General features: G+C 34.7%; 1 protein-coding gene across 7 annotated transcripts in view; it reads left to right on the top strand.

Moving 5' to 3' along the window:
- Atrx (ATRX chromatin remodeler) overlaps window positions 1-16,180 on the top strand; it is a 292,107-nt gene that overhangs the window by 163,726 nt on the left and 112,201 nt on the right. For all 7 annotated transcript variants that reach the window (XM_063246118.1, XM_013153686.3, XM_013153684.3 and 4 more), the window contains 4 exons: window positions 3,813-3,954; window positions 5,009-5,118; window positions 6,130-6,276; window positions 6,432-6,609. In XM_063246118.1, the coding sequence (XP_063102188.1) occupies window positions 3,813-3,954; window positions 5,009-5,118; window positions 6,130-6,276; window positions 6,432-6,609 (577 nt within the window). The remainder of the gene's footprint in view (window positions 1-3,812; window positions 3,955-5,008; window positions 5,119-6,129; window positions 6,277-6,431; window positions 6,610-16,180) is intronic.

Below are 16,180 nucleotides of genomic sequence, written 5' to 3'. Positions count from 1 at the left end.
TCAGTTTGTAGTATAATGTAGCTGTCATTTGTCCCATTTTATTGCTACCTGTTATTAGTTAGAAATTTTCCTTATGTTATGGGTTGAGTTCATGTAGATAGCTAACTAGTCCATGTAGATAGCTACCTAGTCCCTGAAAAGCGTGTAACTTCTTCATAAATAATCTCTGACATTCAGGAACAAGAAACATCAGACTACAGTTTGTGAGGTTGCACTGATGAGTTTTTGGTTGCAAAAATTTATTTTAGTATTATATTATTTTTTGTTACTGGCAAACTCAGGACCCCCACTTGCCAGGTAGGCTTTGTGCCATTGAACTGTATCTCCAGCCCCTCAAACTTTTAAATAAAGCCTTATATATTCATATATTTTTGTGAATTAAAAGGTTGCCGTATACACACTTAGCCCATGTCCTTTTTGTTCTTGAGATAGGGTCTCACTAAGTTTCTGTAGCTAGCCTCAAGCTTAGAATCCTTCTGCCTCTGCCTCCAGATTACTGGGTCTACAGGCATATGTTACAATGTCTTGCTTTTACTCCTTTTAAAAAAGAACTGGGGCGGGGATATAGCTCAGTGGCACAGCACCTGCCTGGCAAGTGCAAGGTCCTGACTTTAATCCATGTACAGTAAAGAAGACTAATTGTTACGTTACAGTTCTCTTAGATGTGGGTTAGCTTAGCATAGTTCTCCTGAGTCTCTGCTTTTATCTCAGATTGTGTTCTTTCCCAGCTTACTTGTCCACAGAATTCAGTTCTTTCTAGTTGTAGCATTTAGGTCCTTATCTTTTAGAGTTTTTTCTTTACAGCATGATCTTTGTTTCATCTTTGAGAACACAGGAAAACATTGCAGTCTTTTAAAGGACTCACTTTAATTAAGTTAGGTCAATTAAAAGATTGTTTAAATCAGTCAGTAAATAGCTCAATTATGGAAGTAATACTGGTATTCCATCATATTTACAGGTCTCAACCATACCTATGTGGAAGTAATTTCACAGGGTGCTTACAATAAAGGATGGGATTCTCGGGGTCATTTTCAGATTCTGACTGCCATGTCTTGCAAGCAAAACAAAGCATGTAGGGGAATTTTCCATTTTTTTATTGGCTTTACTTCACTGTTATGAAGCTGTCATACATCTATGTTAGAAAATACTGATAATTTAATGAATACTTAATGTTTGCTAGGTACTTTGCATGCATTGCCTTATAAAATATCCATAGTAGCTTTGGGAGGGCTGTTGTTCATCTTTTCCAGTTTTAACATGCAGATGCTAAATCTTAGAGAATTTAGGTGGCATGCTGAAATTTAATTTGGATCTAAATGGCCTATGCTAGTTTTATTCTACTATAATATCTCCCAGTGTAAATTTTGATCTATGTTATCACTTAAAATTTAATGAAAGTGCACATTTCAGATACTTTGTTGCAAATCTGCAATTTAAATAAATTTTTTTGTTGTGATAATGGTAGTATAGTTATCATTTTTTTTTTTTGTCTTTTTCCTTTTTACTGGTACCAGGGATCGAACTCACGACTGCCTGCTTGCAAGGCAGGCGCTTATGCCGCTGAGCTAAATCCCCAGCCGCAGTATAGTTATCATTTTAAGAAGGGAGATTATCCTTTAAAAGACATATGTATAAATACAGATGACATTGCATCCTTTGTTATGTTTGCTTCAAAGTAAGTCCTGGAACTGAGGGAATTGAGGAATAGATTTGTAAAATAAAACAACATAGTTTGATGATTTTTGATGCTGAGTACTAGAAAATAGGGTTCATTATTCTATTGTGTCTGATTCTGTATATGCTCAACAATTTTTTACTCAACAATGTTTTTAAATGAAAAAAAATCTAATTTTTCATTATAATGGCAAATAAAAATTACATGCTAAAATTTTTATTTCTTAAACATAATATTTATAATTTAAAAATCCTCAGTGTTTAATTCATTTCATGGAACCGTAAAACCATTCATTGAAGAATTTCTTTTGTTAAATTGGTAATCTGAAGCAGGTAAGAGAGTTGATTGTGGAGACCAGTTCTTTGGCTATAAATGTCAACATTGTGACAGTTAACAAGTGCATAAACTTGGGTATGGTTTTTTCTGCTCCCCAGGATTTTGGTTTTTTTTTCCTTTCCATTTGTAAAGTGCAAATACTTGTATTTAACCTTTAAACAGTGATTGACTATATTATCTAGCAGATATTAGTATAGGCCATCAAAAAGATGTGTATATGCTTATATACTTGTGCTTGTGTATGTATCTCTAATTAATTTTTTACTGGTGTGTGTGTGTGTGTGTGTGTGTGTGTGTGTGTGTGTGTGAGTGACATGATGCTAGGGATCAAAGTCAGGGCTTTGTTCATGCTAGGCAAATAGTCTACCACTGAGCTGTACCCCTAGTCCCAAGTTTGGTTCTAAAGAAGGAATTTGAGATAATGATTTCCTTTTATAATTGACAACTGCATACTGTCATGCTTTTTGAGCCTGTGGCTTTCCCTTTCCCAACATATATTTAAAGTGTTTTTCATTAGGAATCATGTTGACATCTTTGATGGATCTGTTTTTGCTTGGGATTTTGTTTCACTTTATACAATGTTTTCATTTGTATTTCACTTCTCTTCTAAATACTATATTTAGAACAGTTGATCAAAATATGTGATTACTTTAAAAATTTTTTAAAACATGCATTACCATTAATCCCCCTCAAAATACTTCCTTGCACTTGAAACATGCATATCCTATCTCCTTGCCACTTTCTGAAACAGTTCTAGAAATCCTCTTTCATGAATTTCTTTATGAGGTGTGATTAAGAATATGGTGAATGATGATGCTGAGTGTGAGTTCATGGAAAAGCGGGCTTAATAAAAATACTATGGTGTGTCCTCATCTACCTTATTCACTGGCTGTCGTACCATGTAACATTTGACTCTTCTGAACTTTACAATGACCACAAAAGATAAATGTTTTTAGTCATTTCATGGTATAAGCCATGACAACACAACTAAAAACATGGAAGCAGACTTCCAGAATTGCTTCATTATGTGGAAAAAATGATGGGAGAAGCTGGGTGTGGTGGTGCATACCAGTAATCACAGCACTCAGGAGGCCGAAGCAGGAGGATCACCATGAGTTCAAGCCCAGCCTGGGCTACAAAAGTATTAAGCTACCTTTATTGTATTACTAAGTGCTTTCATGTCTTATAGAGGTTTTATTTTGAGAACATATGAGATCAAGCCCAGCCTGGACTATGGTGAGACCCTATCTTGAGGGGAAAAAAGTGAGGTCAAGTATTTTGAGGAGGATTGCTAGCACTTTATCTTTTTCTATAGTAATTTTAAAATTTAAATATTCACTGTATTGCTTAAAAACAAATCACTGTAATTTTTTTTAGTCTCACCACTTAGTGTCAGTTAAAACCAGTCATTGTCACAAGCATTTGTGCCCTCAAATATATTCAGGTGTCTTGTAGAAGAGGAGAACTACTCCTGGTTGCGATTTATGCATTTTAACTCAAATTTTAATGGTACTGTCATAGAATTGTTGGAGGTCTTTTCTCATAAATTTACCTAACATGTGTATTGAGATATCTGGAGTGAAAAGTATTAAGCTACATTTATTGTATTACTAATTGATTTCAACTCCTTTTATTTTGGAGAACATATAAACCTGCTCTCTGTCCTGGACTTATCCAAAATATTGAATGTGTTATGTGGATGTGGATATATCTGTGTTTGAATACCTCCATAAGACTGATATTCCCACCGTTGCCTGAAAAATTTTTATAAGCTTAGCTATAAATAACTCTTTTTTTGTAGGTTATAGAAATTGAAGATGCTTCACCCACCAAGTGTCCAATAACAACCAAATTAGTTTTGGATGAAGATGAAGAAACTAAAGAACCATTAGTGCAGGTTCATAGAAATATGGTTATCAAATTGAAGCCCCATCAAGTGGATGGTAAGAAACTATTAAATATTTAAACCACTTTTAGCTTTTCTTTTTTTTTTACAAATATGTGGTTTCTCCTGTGTGCCTTATATTCTGCTAATCACTGCTGATAAATTGGTGAACCAAAATTAACATCAGCCCTAAATGAGAAGAACAGAATTGAGTGATTTAAAACACAGTGAGTATAATAAGGAAGAGGTGTTTCTTACAAATGGATGTATAAAGCCAGGAATAGAAACACACGTCCTTAAATTGTAGCCCTCAGCTGACTGAGGCTGGAAGATTGCAGGCAGTTTGAGGTTAGCCTGGGCTACATAGTAAGTTTAAGACCAGCCTGAACTACACAGTGAGGCCCTGTCTCAAAAAATCAGAAAGAACGAAAAACAAATCATTATATACATGCATAACAAGTCCATGTCATAGTCTATATTGGTTTGCCAAAAGGAGTAGGATAACTACACTGAAATCAAAGCCTTCTTTAGCAAATGCTATTTCAGCATTTTTATGTAGGTTTTAAAATAAAATTCCTAAATTGATATTAGTAAGCTGTTAAATTGTTTCTACCCCCTACTTTGTTAAAGTGGATCATTAAGTCATTTTTGAATGAGTATGTGAATTGATTTATAGGAGAAATTCTATAATATCTATTTCTTCCTTTGCTGCCCCCTTTCTTGCTCTGTCTTTACTATTGAATAAAAGGAGATGGAAATCTCTCACTTTTCAGATTGGCTCAATAAAATTGAAAGTATATTTGATATAAAGTTGTTCCCTTTTTGGATAAAGTTTTTAAGTATTTTGAAGTCTCTGAATGTTCCCAGGGTATAGAGAAGATCTGTATAATACTCTGGATATATAAATGAAAGATACTCTGTGGCAGGCTCATGTCTTGGTTTTAATTTACTTTATTGGTGGTAAGATCTCATTTTTGAATAAGCATTTCTTTAGCTCCAAGTAGTATTTTAAAATTCTATTTCTTAGAAGCTTTGTTTCTTTTTGCCATGTTTATACGGAAGGAGTTTTAATTTGGAATTTTAAATTATCTTAATAAAACTATCATTTTTAGGTGTTCAGTTTATGTGGGATTGCTGTTGTGAGTCTGTGAAGAAAACAAAAAAATCTCCAGGTTCAGGATGTATTCTTGCCCACTGCATGGGTCTTGGTAAGACTTTACAGGTAAGAACTAAAGAATATGAAAGTATCCTATTTCGGTGCATATTTTAATGTATATTGGTTTCTTTTATGTTCCAAGGAATATTGGGGGCTGGAGATAAAACAGTGAACAAGAATAATAAGATCCTTTCTCCAAAATCTTATATTTTAGTGGAGAATAAAGTAAAGAATTTATTCATTCAGATAATACATAATAAAGGAGGATTGAGAATTAGGAAAGCAGTGATGTTTGAGCAGATATCCTAATGAAGTATGGAGTTACAGGCATGACCAACAAGACTTTCAAGTGAAAACTGACTTCATTTACAACTTTAATTACTTTGTGATGCTACAGTAATGAAAAAAAATTTTTTATTCTTCTTTTGAGAAAAGGTCTTGCGCTGTAGTGTAGGCTGACCTCGAACTTGTGGCAATTCTCCTGCCTTGGCCTACTGAGTGCTGGGATTACAGTTACGTGCCACCATGCCTAGTTTTTTAAAAAATATTTTTCATTAGTAAGATTACCACACATTGTGCTTCCTGGCATGTGCTAGGCCTTTGATTCAGTCCCCAGTAGTGCCAAAAAATGAAATGAACCAAAGAAAAACATTATTGCAGTTCTAAGTGGCAAGTGTTTTAGCAAGTATGTACAATTCTGGCAGTGTATACGTCAGAACTTATTAAAATGGAAAAGAATTATATTGCAGAATTGTGTTTTAAGTGTACAGCTGTATTTCTAAAGAAGCTTTTGGAATATTCTATGGATAATGGTTTGGTGTGGAAGATCTCATATTTGTATTGATCATATAGATATAGAAATTTAGAGTTGGAAATATGTTATATATTATAGAATTCAACTTGCTCATTTTACTATTTTATTTCTTTCATTTTACTTAACCCAGTTTGGAAATGGTAACCTGTTAGTTGATTTATAGTCTGAAGCAAAACAAAATCAATAAGATTCAGCACTGCTTGAATTACTAACTTTTTTTGGATATTCAAATGCAAGTGGCAACTCAATTTGTTTTGTTGTAGGTGGTAAGTTTCCTTCATACTGTTCTTTTATGTGACAAATTGGACTTCAGTACTGCTTTAGTGGTTTGTCCTCTTAATACTGCTTTGAATTGGATGAATGAATTTGAGAAGTGGCAAGAGGGATTAAGAGATGATGAGAAACTTGAGGTATAATGTTTTAAACATTTTCTATTATAAAAATAGTTGCATGAAATACATATAGTAAAACAAATTAATTATTAATGATGTGTATTTCAATAGGATTCTGTAGTATTCACACTTTATAATAGCAACTTTTAAAAATCCTTATTTTCCCATAAAAGGTCTCTGAATTAGCAACTGTGAAACGTCCTCAAGAGAGAAGCTACATGCTGCAGAGGTGGCAAGAAGATGGTGGTGTTATGATCATAGGGTATGAGATGTATCGGAATCTTGCTCAAGGAAGAAATGTAAAGAGTCGAAAACTTAAAGAAATATTTAATAAAGCTTTAGTTGATCCAGGTAAGTTTTTAACAAATACCAATTTAACGAAACAAGTTGAAAAATGTGTTTATATTTTATGTAAAAAATATTAATTGAGCAGATACTAAATACTGATTTTTGATTCATTTGTACTTAAGATTTATGTCTTTTGATTCTTAATATTGGTTATTTTTCATAAAGATAAAATGCTCCTTCATGTTGCTTGCTTTTCAGAATTTATTTATGATGTCTGGAGTGTTGACAATTTTCAGAGTCTCAAACAAAAGTGAATCAGCTCCTTAATGTCACTAATATTCTTTTTTTTTTGTCTTTTTGAGACTGGGTCTCGCTGTGTAGTTCAGGCTGGCCCTGAGCTCACTTTGTAGAGCCTAGGCTGGTCTTGAACTCACACCAATGGTGCTGGGATTACAGGGGTGAGCCACCACACCCGACTAATGTCACTAATATACTTAAAGCTGTGTGAACATTAGATGATTGTGAACTCTCTATATACTCTGAAAACATTACACTTCTTCCCAGAATTCATGTTATCAAAAGAATTGCTATTAGCTTATTTCTTTAAATGGTAATCACTTTCCAATACTGTCAATCCTTGAGAGATGGTCTCTCATATGAGAGCTAAATAGTTGAGTTTTGTTTGCTTTGTAAGACAGGGTGTCATTGTGTAGTTCAGGTTGGTCTCAAATTTTAGCAGTCTTCTTGCTACAGCCTTCTGAGCTTTGGGATTATAGGTGTTCATTCACTACTGTGTCTGGCTTGACTGTTTTTGAGTCCTTAGAAAAGTAACAAGTTGTATTATGTGCAAAGTGAGACCCAAATTTTTAATCTTAAATTTTTAAATTATGTGCATAATTTTGTCTCTATCTTCAAATGTTATTGTGCCATATTTTATTATTCCAAGATTCTATAGACTATGTTCGTCAAGAAAGTCTGGGTAATTGTCATTTTTGAAACCAATAGCAGTCTCAGCAGGCTTTTTATAATCCAAGCACTCAGGAAGCAGAGTTCAACACCAGCCTGAAGCACATGGTGAGACCCTGTCTCAATACCCTCCCTCACAAAAACAACAACAACAATAACAACAGCAACAACAGAACTAATAGTCTTTAGAATCCAGTGGTTTGCTTGCTTTTGGAGAATGATATATTATAGTGGTACCTTGTTTCACAAATTAAATTCTCTTCATAATTCTGGTTGCAAAGTGAATTGGATGAGAACCAAATCAAATTCAATGGTTAGGTTCAATGTTGACCTCATGGAGAGATTGATCATTTCTTGCCCAGTTTGGTTTTGCAACCAGAATTGTGAAGTGAATCAAGTTCATGAACCAAAACACCACTGTAATATGTATGAAAGTAACTTTGCAATTGTAAATTTAAGGCATAATTATAAATTTATTGTTTTTCCCATAATCAAAATGGTGTTTAAAAATTCTGATTGATTTATGGTTAGAGGACTCATATGAATGACATCATTATAGTAGATTTAAAAGCAGTTTAAAACAGCTGTTTCATGTATTTAAGGTACTTTTTGTCTATGAGTAAATGAGTAATAAAGAAATTATAACTCCTTACATGGAAGGTAATATTTGTCATTTCCATAGTTGTCATTTAGTGACATTCAGAAAATCTTTATTTTGTAATAATTTATTTCTCTTCAGAGAAGTTGAAGTGATAGCATAGATAGTTCCCATAAAACATGCCTATTGTTAGTATCTTACATTGCCATAATTGATTTTTCAAAACTAGGAAATTGGCTCATTGTTGGAACATCATTACAGTTTTTCCATGCAGGGTACCATGTTGCACTTAGCTCTCACATCTCTTTACTGTCTTCTGGTCATCCATATGATGACCTTTTGAGGCAAATTTTCAGTCTTTGTTTGTTACTGTATTACCAGTCCTGAGAACTTGTCCAGGTATCCTACAGAGTGTTCCCTTATCTCAGTTTTTTTCCTTATGTTTAAACTGAGGTTATAAATTTTTAAGTGAATATATCAAAATTTTCGAACTATCCTGTTTGTTATCATTTCAAGAGGCACACGATACGGATATGACATTAATGGTGATATTATCCTGTCATTGGTTTGTGTTAGTATGAACTAATTGTTTATGTGTTCTTTTGCTGTTCAGATTGTTTCACTTCGGCCTTTGTAAATTTTCTTAATTTTCTGTATCCCTTTGATATGCCCCTCATCCTTTTTGTTCCTTAAGCAGTTTATTTCTCTCTGGTACTATAAGACTCTGTAGGTCTATGTTATATCACTTGCATGTTCAGAATCTGCCATATTTTGAGAAGTGTTGTTTCTAAACTAAGATGTAGACACTGTGTGCTTGTTGCTACAAGTGTCATTCCTTAAAGGACCTCTCAATGGACAGAGCTAGATGATGATGTATGCATGTTTTCTAATTCATGTGTCTATATGTATGTATATATTACAAGCATCCATAATGTTACCTTCATCTTTAATGTGGCACCCAAGTTTATTTTTATCCTCCTTTTTAGTTAATCGCTATCTTGCCTTTCTAACAGTGAATATGTTAGTTCTTACCATTTACTATCTTTGGAATTCTTTGTTCAGCCTCCTATATGTAAGGCAGTTTCAGAATTAGCAATCTAATACTACTGTGTCAAACAGATAGTGTTTATGATACCTTTTGCCTGTATTTTTGTAATTTCCAGTTTAAGCAGTATTTTCTAAAGTTACATAAGTCAGTTCCTTTTATATTAATTGTGTACATATTTCAAAATTTATTCTTTTTTTGGTGCCGGGAATTGAACTCACAATCTCATGCTTACCAGGCAAGCACTTTAAGCCACTGAGCTAAATCCCTGGGCCTTTATTTTTTGTAAAGCAAAGTTCATTGGGTTTTGATGAATGAAGAAAGATAATAATTTCTAATCTTTTTTAAAATAACTTTTTGGTTCTGAAAACAACTGTGAATTAATTGCTTACTGAATCTTTCTAAGCACTTATCCTTCATCATGCTAATCTGAATAATAACCTGCCTTTTCCTGCATACAGTGTGATGATTTGAGTTGTTCTATTGTGGAAAAATATATATAACACAAAATTAACCATGTTAGTAAAGCATGCAATTCAGTGGCAGTTAGTATATTCACAGTCCTGTGTAACCATCGCGAATATTCCATTGAATTCCAATATATTTTTATCACCTTGGAAAGAAACGCTGTACCTGTTAGTAGTTACTCCCTTATGCCTTTACCCTCATTCTCTGGTAAGCACTAATCTGCTTTCTGTGTCTTAAAACAGAATCCTCCATGTCTATCTTCTTTCACTTAGCTTCATGTTTTCAGCATTGAACTGTGTTGTAGAATGTATCAGAATATTTCATTCCTTTGCACTGTAAATAATATTTCTTTATGTGTGTAGTCTATCAGTTTGGTTTTCAGTGGAGGAACAGATTGAATATAAAATATATGATGTATATAGTATTATCAAGGTAGGTTTACAGTGGCCACTTGAAGTATCAAGTGTGGAAAAATGCAAAAGCACCACCTCATGCTGGAGAGTTGGAGGATCCAGCCGAAAGTTGAAGGCCTAGAGCTCACTGCAAAGACCTGTTTGAGTGCATATCAGGAAGCCAAAGGTACCAGGCTCAAAGCCTGTATGGATAGATATTCAAAGGCAGGATACAGGAGCAATATTTTATTTATTAGATGTATTACATCCTGGCTGTAAGCTTCAAGTTGATACCACAATTTGCTATGCATAATCTACCCCTTATCAACTTGTCAGACATATTTGCTTAATTTATGCTTAGTCTCCAGATACAGTAGCAAAATCATAATTATGGCAAACATGGTACAAGTGTCCTGTGTACAAATGGAATTACAGTAATAGTTTTACTTTTGTTGATTCTTACTCTTAACATTCTATGATTTAAACATTGTAATTCAGTATAGGTTTAGCAATACTTAACAACCAGTATTAAATGTGTTGACATTATGTTACAAAGGAAGAAAATAGAGATACATGCCCAATATATGTGTGCACATACACAAACATTCTAGCAAAATACCAGAGAACAAGTATAATCCTTGTTTCTGTAGCTGGTCATGTGGTGATAGCTTATATCTGTAACTACTTTTTTTTATTAACCATTTTGTACTCCCTTGACCTTCAGCACATACCTCAGCAGGTCTGCTTCTTTTCCTGGTATGGTAACCCAAACCCTCTTGTGAAGATTGTGAGCTATTTTTCATCCTTCCTGAATTAGGTTGTTGTAGTATCACATTGTCTTAATAATGGCAATATAATACTAGTGAGTATCCTAAGAGATCTCCTACACTCTTAAGGATAGTCTTCCCTTTATAATCCAGTTTTCCTTTGATAATCCAGATCAGTCACCCGTTTAGTACTGTAACTCCTTTTCACCTTGTTTACTGTCAGGCATGAGGAGCCCAAAATGACCAATTCAATGGAATCACTTTCAATTCAGTGGAATCACTGTTGTGTTTAATGGTATACATCTTCCTACCTCTGGAAATAAGATTTCTAGGCCAGTGGAGTGTAAGGTTGCAGGAATAGGAAACACAGCTTTTACTAGTTTGGTTACTAAGGGTAATGATGGGTAGTACCTTTTTCACGTCTACCATCTGTTTTTTGGATCTGTAAAGCCTAGCTATTAGAGACACAGTACTATATAGTGGATGCTTATTCAAAGGATGTACAGCCTTTCAAAGAACCTTGCCCAACCCTCCAATGTATTGCTACCTAGCCTGTACTGTAACTGTATCTTCAAAAACCCTTCCACCTTTCCATCAATCTAGTTCGTTCTGGTTGGTCAAGAATATGATAAAACTAGTGAACTTAGTGAGCATGAGCCCACTGTTTCACTTCTTTGGCTGTAAAATGTGTTCCTTGGTCAGTGACAATATCGTGTACAATTCTGTAATGGTGGATAAAGAGTTTTGTAAGTCTACATATGATAATACTGTTAGGAGAATTATGTACAGGGAAGGAAAATCCAATCCAAAATGTCTGTGTCAGAAGGGAGAAAGCGCTGTTCCTTTCCATGATGGAAGCAGTCCAATATAATCATCTCACTACCAGGTCACAGGCTGATCACCCCAGGAAATGGTGCTATACCAAGAACTCACTATTCGTCTCTATGCTCACATATTAGGCATTCAGCAGTGGCTATAGCCATATCAGCCTTAATGAGTAGAAGTCCATGTTGCTCAGCCAGCCCATGTATAGCATCCATGCCACCATGACCACTTTGTTCACGAGCCCATTGGGCATTGAAGGGGTAGCTGAGGAAATAGAGTGACTGCTATCCAAGAAACAAGTCATCCTATCCACTTATCAATTTCTGTTAGGTCACTTTTTGATATGCATTTATTTACATGGGATACAAATATCTCTACATTGTTAGCCCATATGGAGAGATCATACCTCTTCCAAAAATTTCTTTGTCACCAGTTTTCCAATAATGTTTCTTCCCAGTCCCTGACAATCCAACCAGAAAATTGACTGAAGCCCATGAATCAGTATATATACTACCAGGTGCACTGCCTGAAGTTCTGCAAACTGTGAAGATTTTATGAATTTCTGGAATCTTGATTATTATATGCCTTTGTGTAGATTTATTTTGGTCATGGCTGTTTGGAGTTCTATATGCTTCATTTATTTGTAAGTCAAAATCTTTATCCATGTTTGAGAAATTTTCTACCATTATTTCCGTGAAGGGTTTTTTTTAAAAATAGTATTTGCACTGTCTCCACCTTTCTCATTGACCTGAATGAATTTTGTGTAAAGTAACAGCAATCATTTTATTATCTTTCATACATTCACTAATTTAGAGGTTTGGGACTGGCTTGCTGGAGAGTTCCAAATATTTTTATCAGGTTTTTTCCTTAACATTTTATTATTTTTTAAAAAATCCCATGAATAGGTAGCAATGGAACATACTGAAAATGTCTATATTTAAGTATAATACTATATAATAGTACTTTTATGTGGCTTTTATTCTCTAACCTACTACTTAAATTTTTCAAATATATTTTCCTACTTAATGTACTTAAACTGATCTGGTGGACTTTTCTAATTCACATTATTGATTTTGGAAGGATATTCTAAGACTTTCAGTTTCAGAGTATATAATCTCAGAATGAGTATGTGTGTGAGAGCACAATTATGTATCTGTATAGTATTCAAAGTTCTTTTTGATCTAAACAGTATGTAATTTTATGAAATATGAATAAATTTTCTTTGTGCATTCATCCATCTTAACAGGTTCTTTCAATCAGGCTTGAATTTTGAACAGAAGAAAAGGAATTTTTAAAATGAACTTTGCTGAAGCCTTTTACAAAACCCTAAAATAAATGAGCAGTAGAAATTAGATGCATAGTTTAACACATACTCAGTGTCTTGTTTAGTTTTCACTCTTCACTGAGACAAAATAACTGATGCCCAAAGTTAGGGAAGGAAAGGTTTATTTCTTACTGTTCTTGGAAGTTTCAGCTCATAATCAGTTGGCCCTAAGGCAGGGTGGCATGGCTGGGCTGTTGTTCATGGCCACTGCAAACAGCATGGCACAAACTGGCAAGAGAGAGAAAGACACATCTTTTTCCCACCTGTACATCATAGTCTGGTTCCACCCCTAGGTGGGTGAAACACTCCTACCACCAATCCAAGCGCTAGACAATAAACCAATCACAAATGCTAGATTTGGTGCAGTCCATAATTGCATGAGGCTTGGAGACCACTGACATAAACCATGACACTCAGTAAAAATAACCCTAGTAGAAATGCTTAAGTTGAAATTCTTACAGCTAAACTTATCTATATACTCTTTTTAAAATTAAGTATATTGGTACATTTTAGGTGTACACAGTGATCATAGTCATTATATGAAATTTTTACAAACAGAAGAAATTTTTATTAGATTTTATTGGTAGATTTTAGATAAGCATAATGATCACATTCACCATAGAGAATTTGTACCTGTATATGATATAACTTGTTTTCCCCCTCCCTTCAACTTACCCCCATGCCCCATGTACAAGGGTTTGTTTCCATATGTTCCTTCTTTTTCATCTTTTTAAAACTTTCCCCTTCTTTCTTTTCTTCCTACCCTCTCTCTTCTTCCCCTTCCTAATTTGAATAGGTTTGTCCTATTTCAAAATGCATTTTGGTCCTTATGTACACTTCCAATTTCTCACACCAGAGAAACAATGCAGTATTCTTACATGTGTGTTATTTCACTTAAGAGTATGGACTTAGAGTGTATCCATTTTCCTAGAAATGTCTCAAGTGTATCCTTCTTTATGGTAGAGTAGTACTTCATTGTATTTTTAAAAACCCACATCTTATTTATCCATTTACCAGTTTATGGGCGCTTGGGTTTTTACAAGATTTGGCTATTATAAACTATGCTGCTATAAGGACAGGTGTGCATACGTCACTATGGTATGATGCTTTTAATTCTTTTGGCAAGATATCCAGGAGCAGAATGACTGAGTCAAATGGAGCCTCTGATCCTTGTTTTTGGAAAATCTTCATCCTGATTTCCACAGTGGTTGTACCATTCTACACTCCTACCAATGGTGGAGAAGGTTTCCTTTTTTCCCACAGCCCCACCAATGTGCATTGTTGACTGATTTTTTTCTTAAAGACTTTCTCAGAATCCTTTTTCTTTTACTGTACAAATCTTAATAGCTGTCATTCTCTCTGTACTTTTTATAAAATGATTTTCGAGTATAGATATTCTCAACTGTCACTGTGTCATTTGTATGCCACTATTCAGGAATGAGGTCTTCTTGAAAATCTATTTTCTAGGTAATTAAAGTGTACTCCTTTCAGTCATTAAAGCCTTTTTCATGTTTGTGTGATGTATTTTCACTATCTGGCCTTTAACTCCTGGATTACAGCAATCATTCTGACTCAACCTCTAGAATAGTTGATACTACATGATATATGCCATTGTCATAGTCAGGGATTACAAGGAAAACAATTGCATGTAGGACACATAACTTATAGTATTATTTTATTATAGTCACCCAGAGTCAAATACAAAGAAATTGCAGGAAATCTGTCTCTACACTAAAGACCTAAGGCATCCAGATGAGGGTCTGGATCCCATGGCAATATCCCGCATAAGTCCAACTGAAGACCTAGAACCCATGACAGTGCCTTCCACTAGTCCAACTAGAGGCCTACAACCCATGGCAATGACTCATGCAAGTCTGTTTTTTGAATCTGTGCTGGGAAGGCCCAAAGGTCAGTGGGATGAAGGATCTGTACTAGTAGGCTGAGGGATATGCAGTGGAGCCAGGAAACAACACTCAAAAACCAGCACTCCCCTGAAAAGTACTAAGCCATCCTCAGTGACAATGAGGTCTCAAGGTTCTCCAACAATGAAAATAGCCAAATTCATATCTGGAAGACAGCATGATTGGCTTCTCCGAGATTAAGTAGCATGGCATTTTCCTCTCTAGAGCCAGGAAGTGATGCTCATCGTAAGGACCAGAGCTCCCCCAAAGTGAATCACAGCCATTTTCAGCGACAACAAAGTCCCAAGCTTCTTTCAGGATAATACCCAAGTTCATATGAGGAAAGAAGCTTGACAAACTCCTCTAGGAGAGCCAATGGCAACAGCAAAGCAAACAGCACCACAGAGAATCAACATCATTAAGGAGATCCTACAATGCCAAATTTTTCCTCTCCAGTTCTCCTTTTTATCTTGGCAGCAATTCTTAGATGGGTCATCCATGCTCAGCACCATGTTTAACTCAGTTCAGCCAGTATTGTAAGTTCACCACCAGTTATCAATCCACCACCACCACCATACCTGGATTAAACATCAATATTGTTTAATTTAAAACTTTTTACTATTAGAAAATATAATATACATTTTTGCTTGTGGTGTATAATCGGGATGGTTTCCTGCCTTCTGTTTGACAGTATCTTATTGAGGATTTTTCATCTATGTTCATTAGGGAGTTTGTCCTGTAGTTGTTTTTCTTTGGTTTGATTCTTTTCTGGTTTTAGTATCAGGGTAGTGCTTGCTTCCAGGAATGAAATTGGGAGGCTTGCTTCTTTTTTAATTTCACTAAAGAATTTAAGAAGGAGCAGCATTTGATTTTCTCTAAACTTGTTATAGAATTCAGCAGTGAGTCTTTCAGAGACTGGGCTTTTCTTTGTTGATAGGGTTTTAATTACATCTTCAGTTTCATCGACTGATACTGATTTATTTAGAATTTTTATATCTTCTTGATTTAGCTTTGGTAATTCATATGTATCTAGGAAGCCATGCATTTCTTTTCCATTTTCCATCTTGTTACAATTGTAATTGTTGATAATCTTTTGGATTTCTGAAGGATTTCTTGTAATTTCACCCTTTTCATTTCTAATTGCATGAACTTGAGTCTTGTATAGGCCTTTTTTTTGGTAGGGTTGGCTTCATGTTTGTCAGTTTTATTTTATCTTTCAAAGAACCAAGTCTTTGATTCATTAATAAATTGTATTGTTTTCTTAGTCTCCATTGCATTAATTTCTATTCTGTTCTTTATAATTTCCTCCCTTAGACAAGCATTGTGTTTGGCTTGCTCTTCTTTTACT

This window comes from Cavia porcellus, unplaced genomic scaffold (genome assembly GCF_034190915.1).
Source record: "Cavia porcellus strain 051 isolate PalLab524CR breed Dunkin Hartley unplaced genomic scaffold, mCavPor4.1 scaffold_3, whole genome shotgun sequence".
NCBI lineage: Eukaryota > Metazoa > Chordata > Mammalia > Rodentia > Caviidae > Cavia > Cavia porcellus.
The sequence above is the reverse complement of the archived record's forward strand: the minus strand, read 5'-3'. Positions and strand labels throughout refer to the sequence as shown.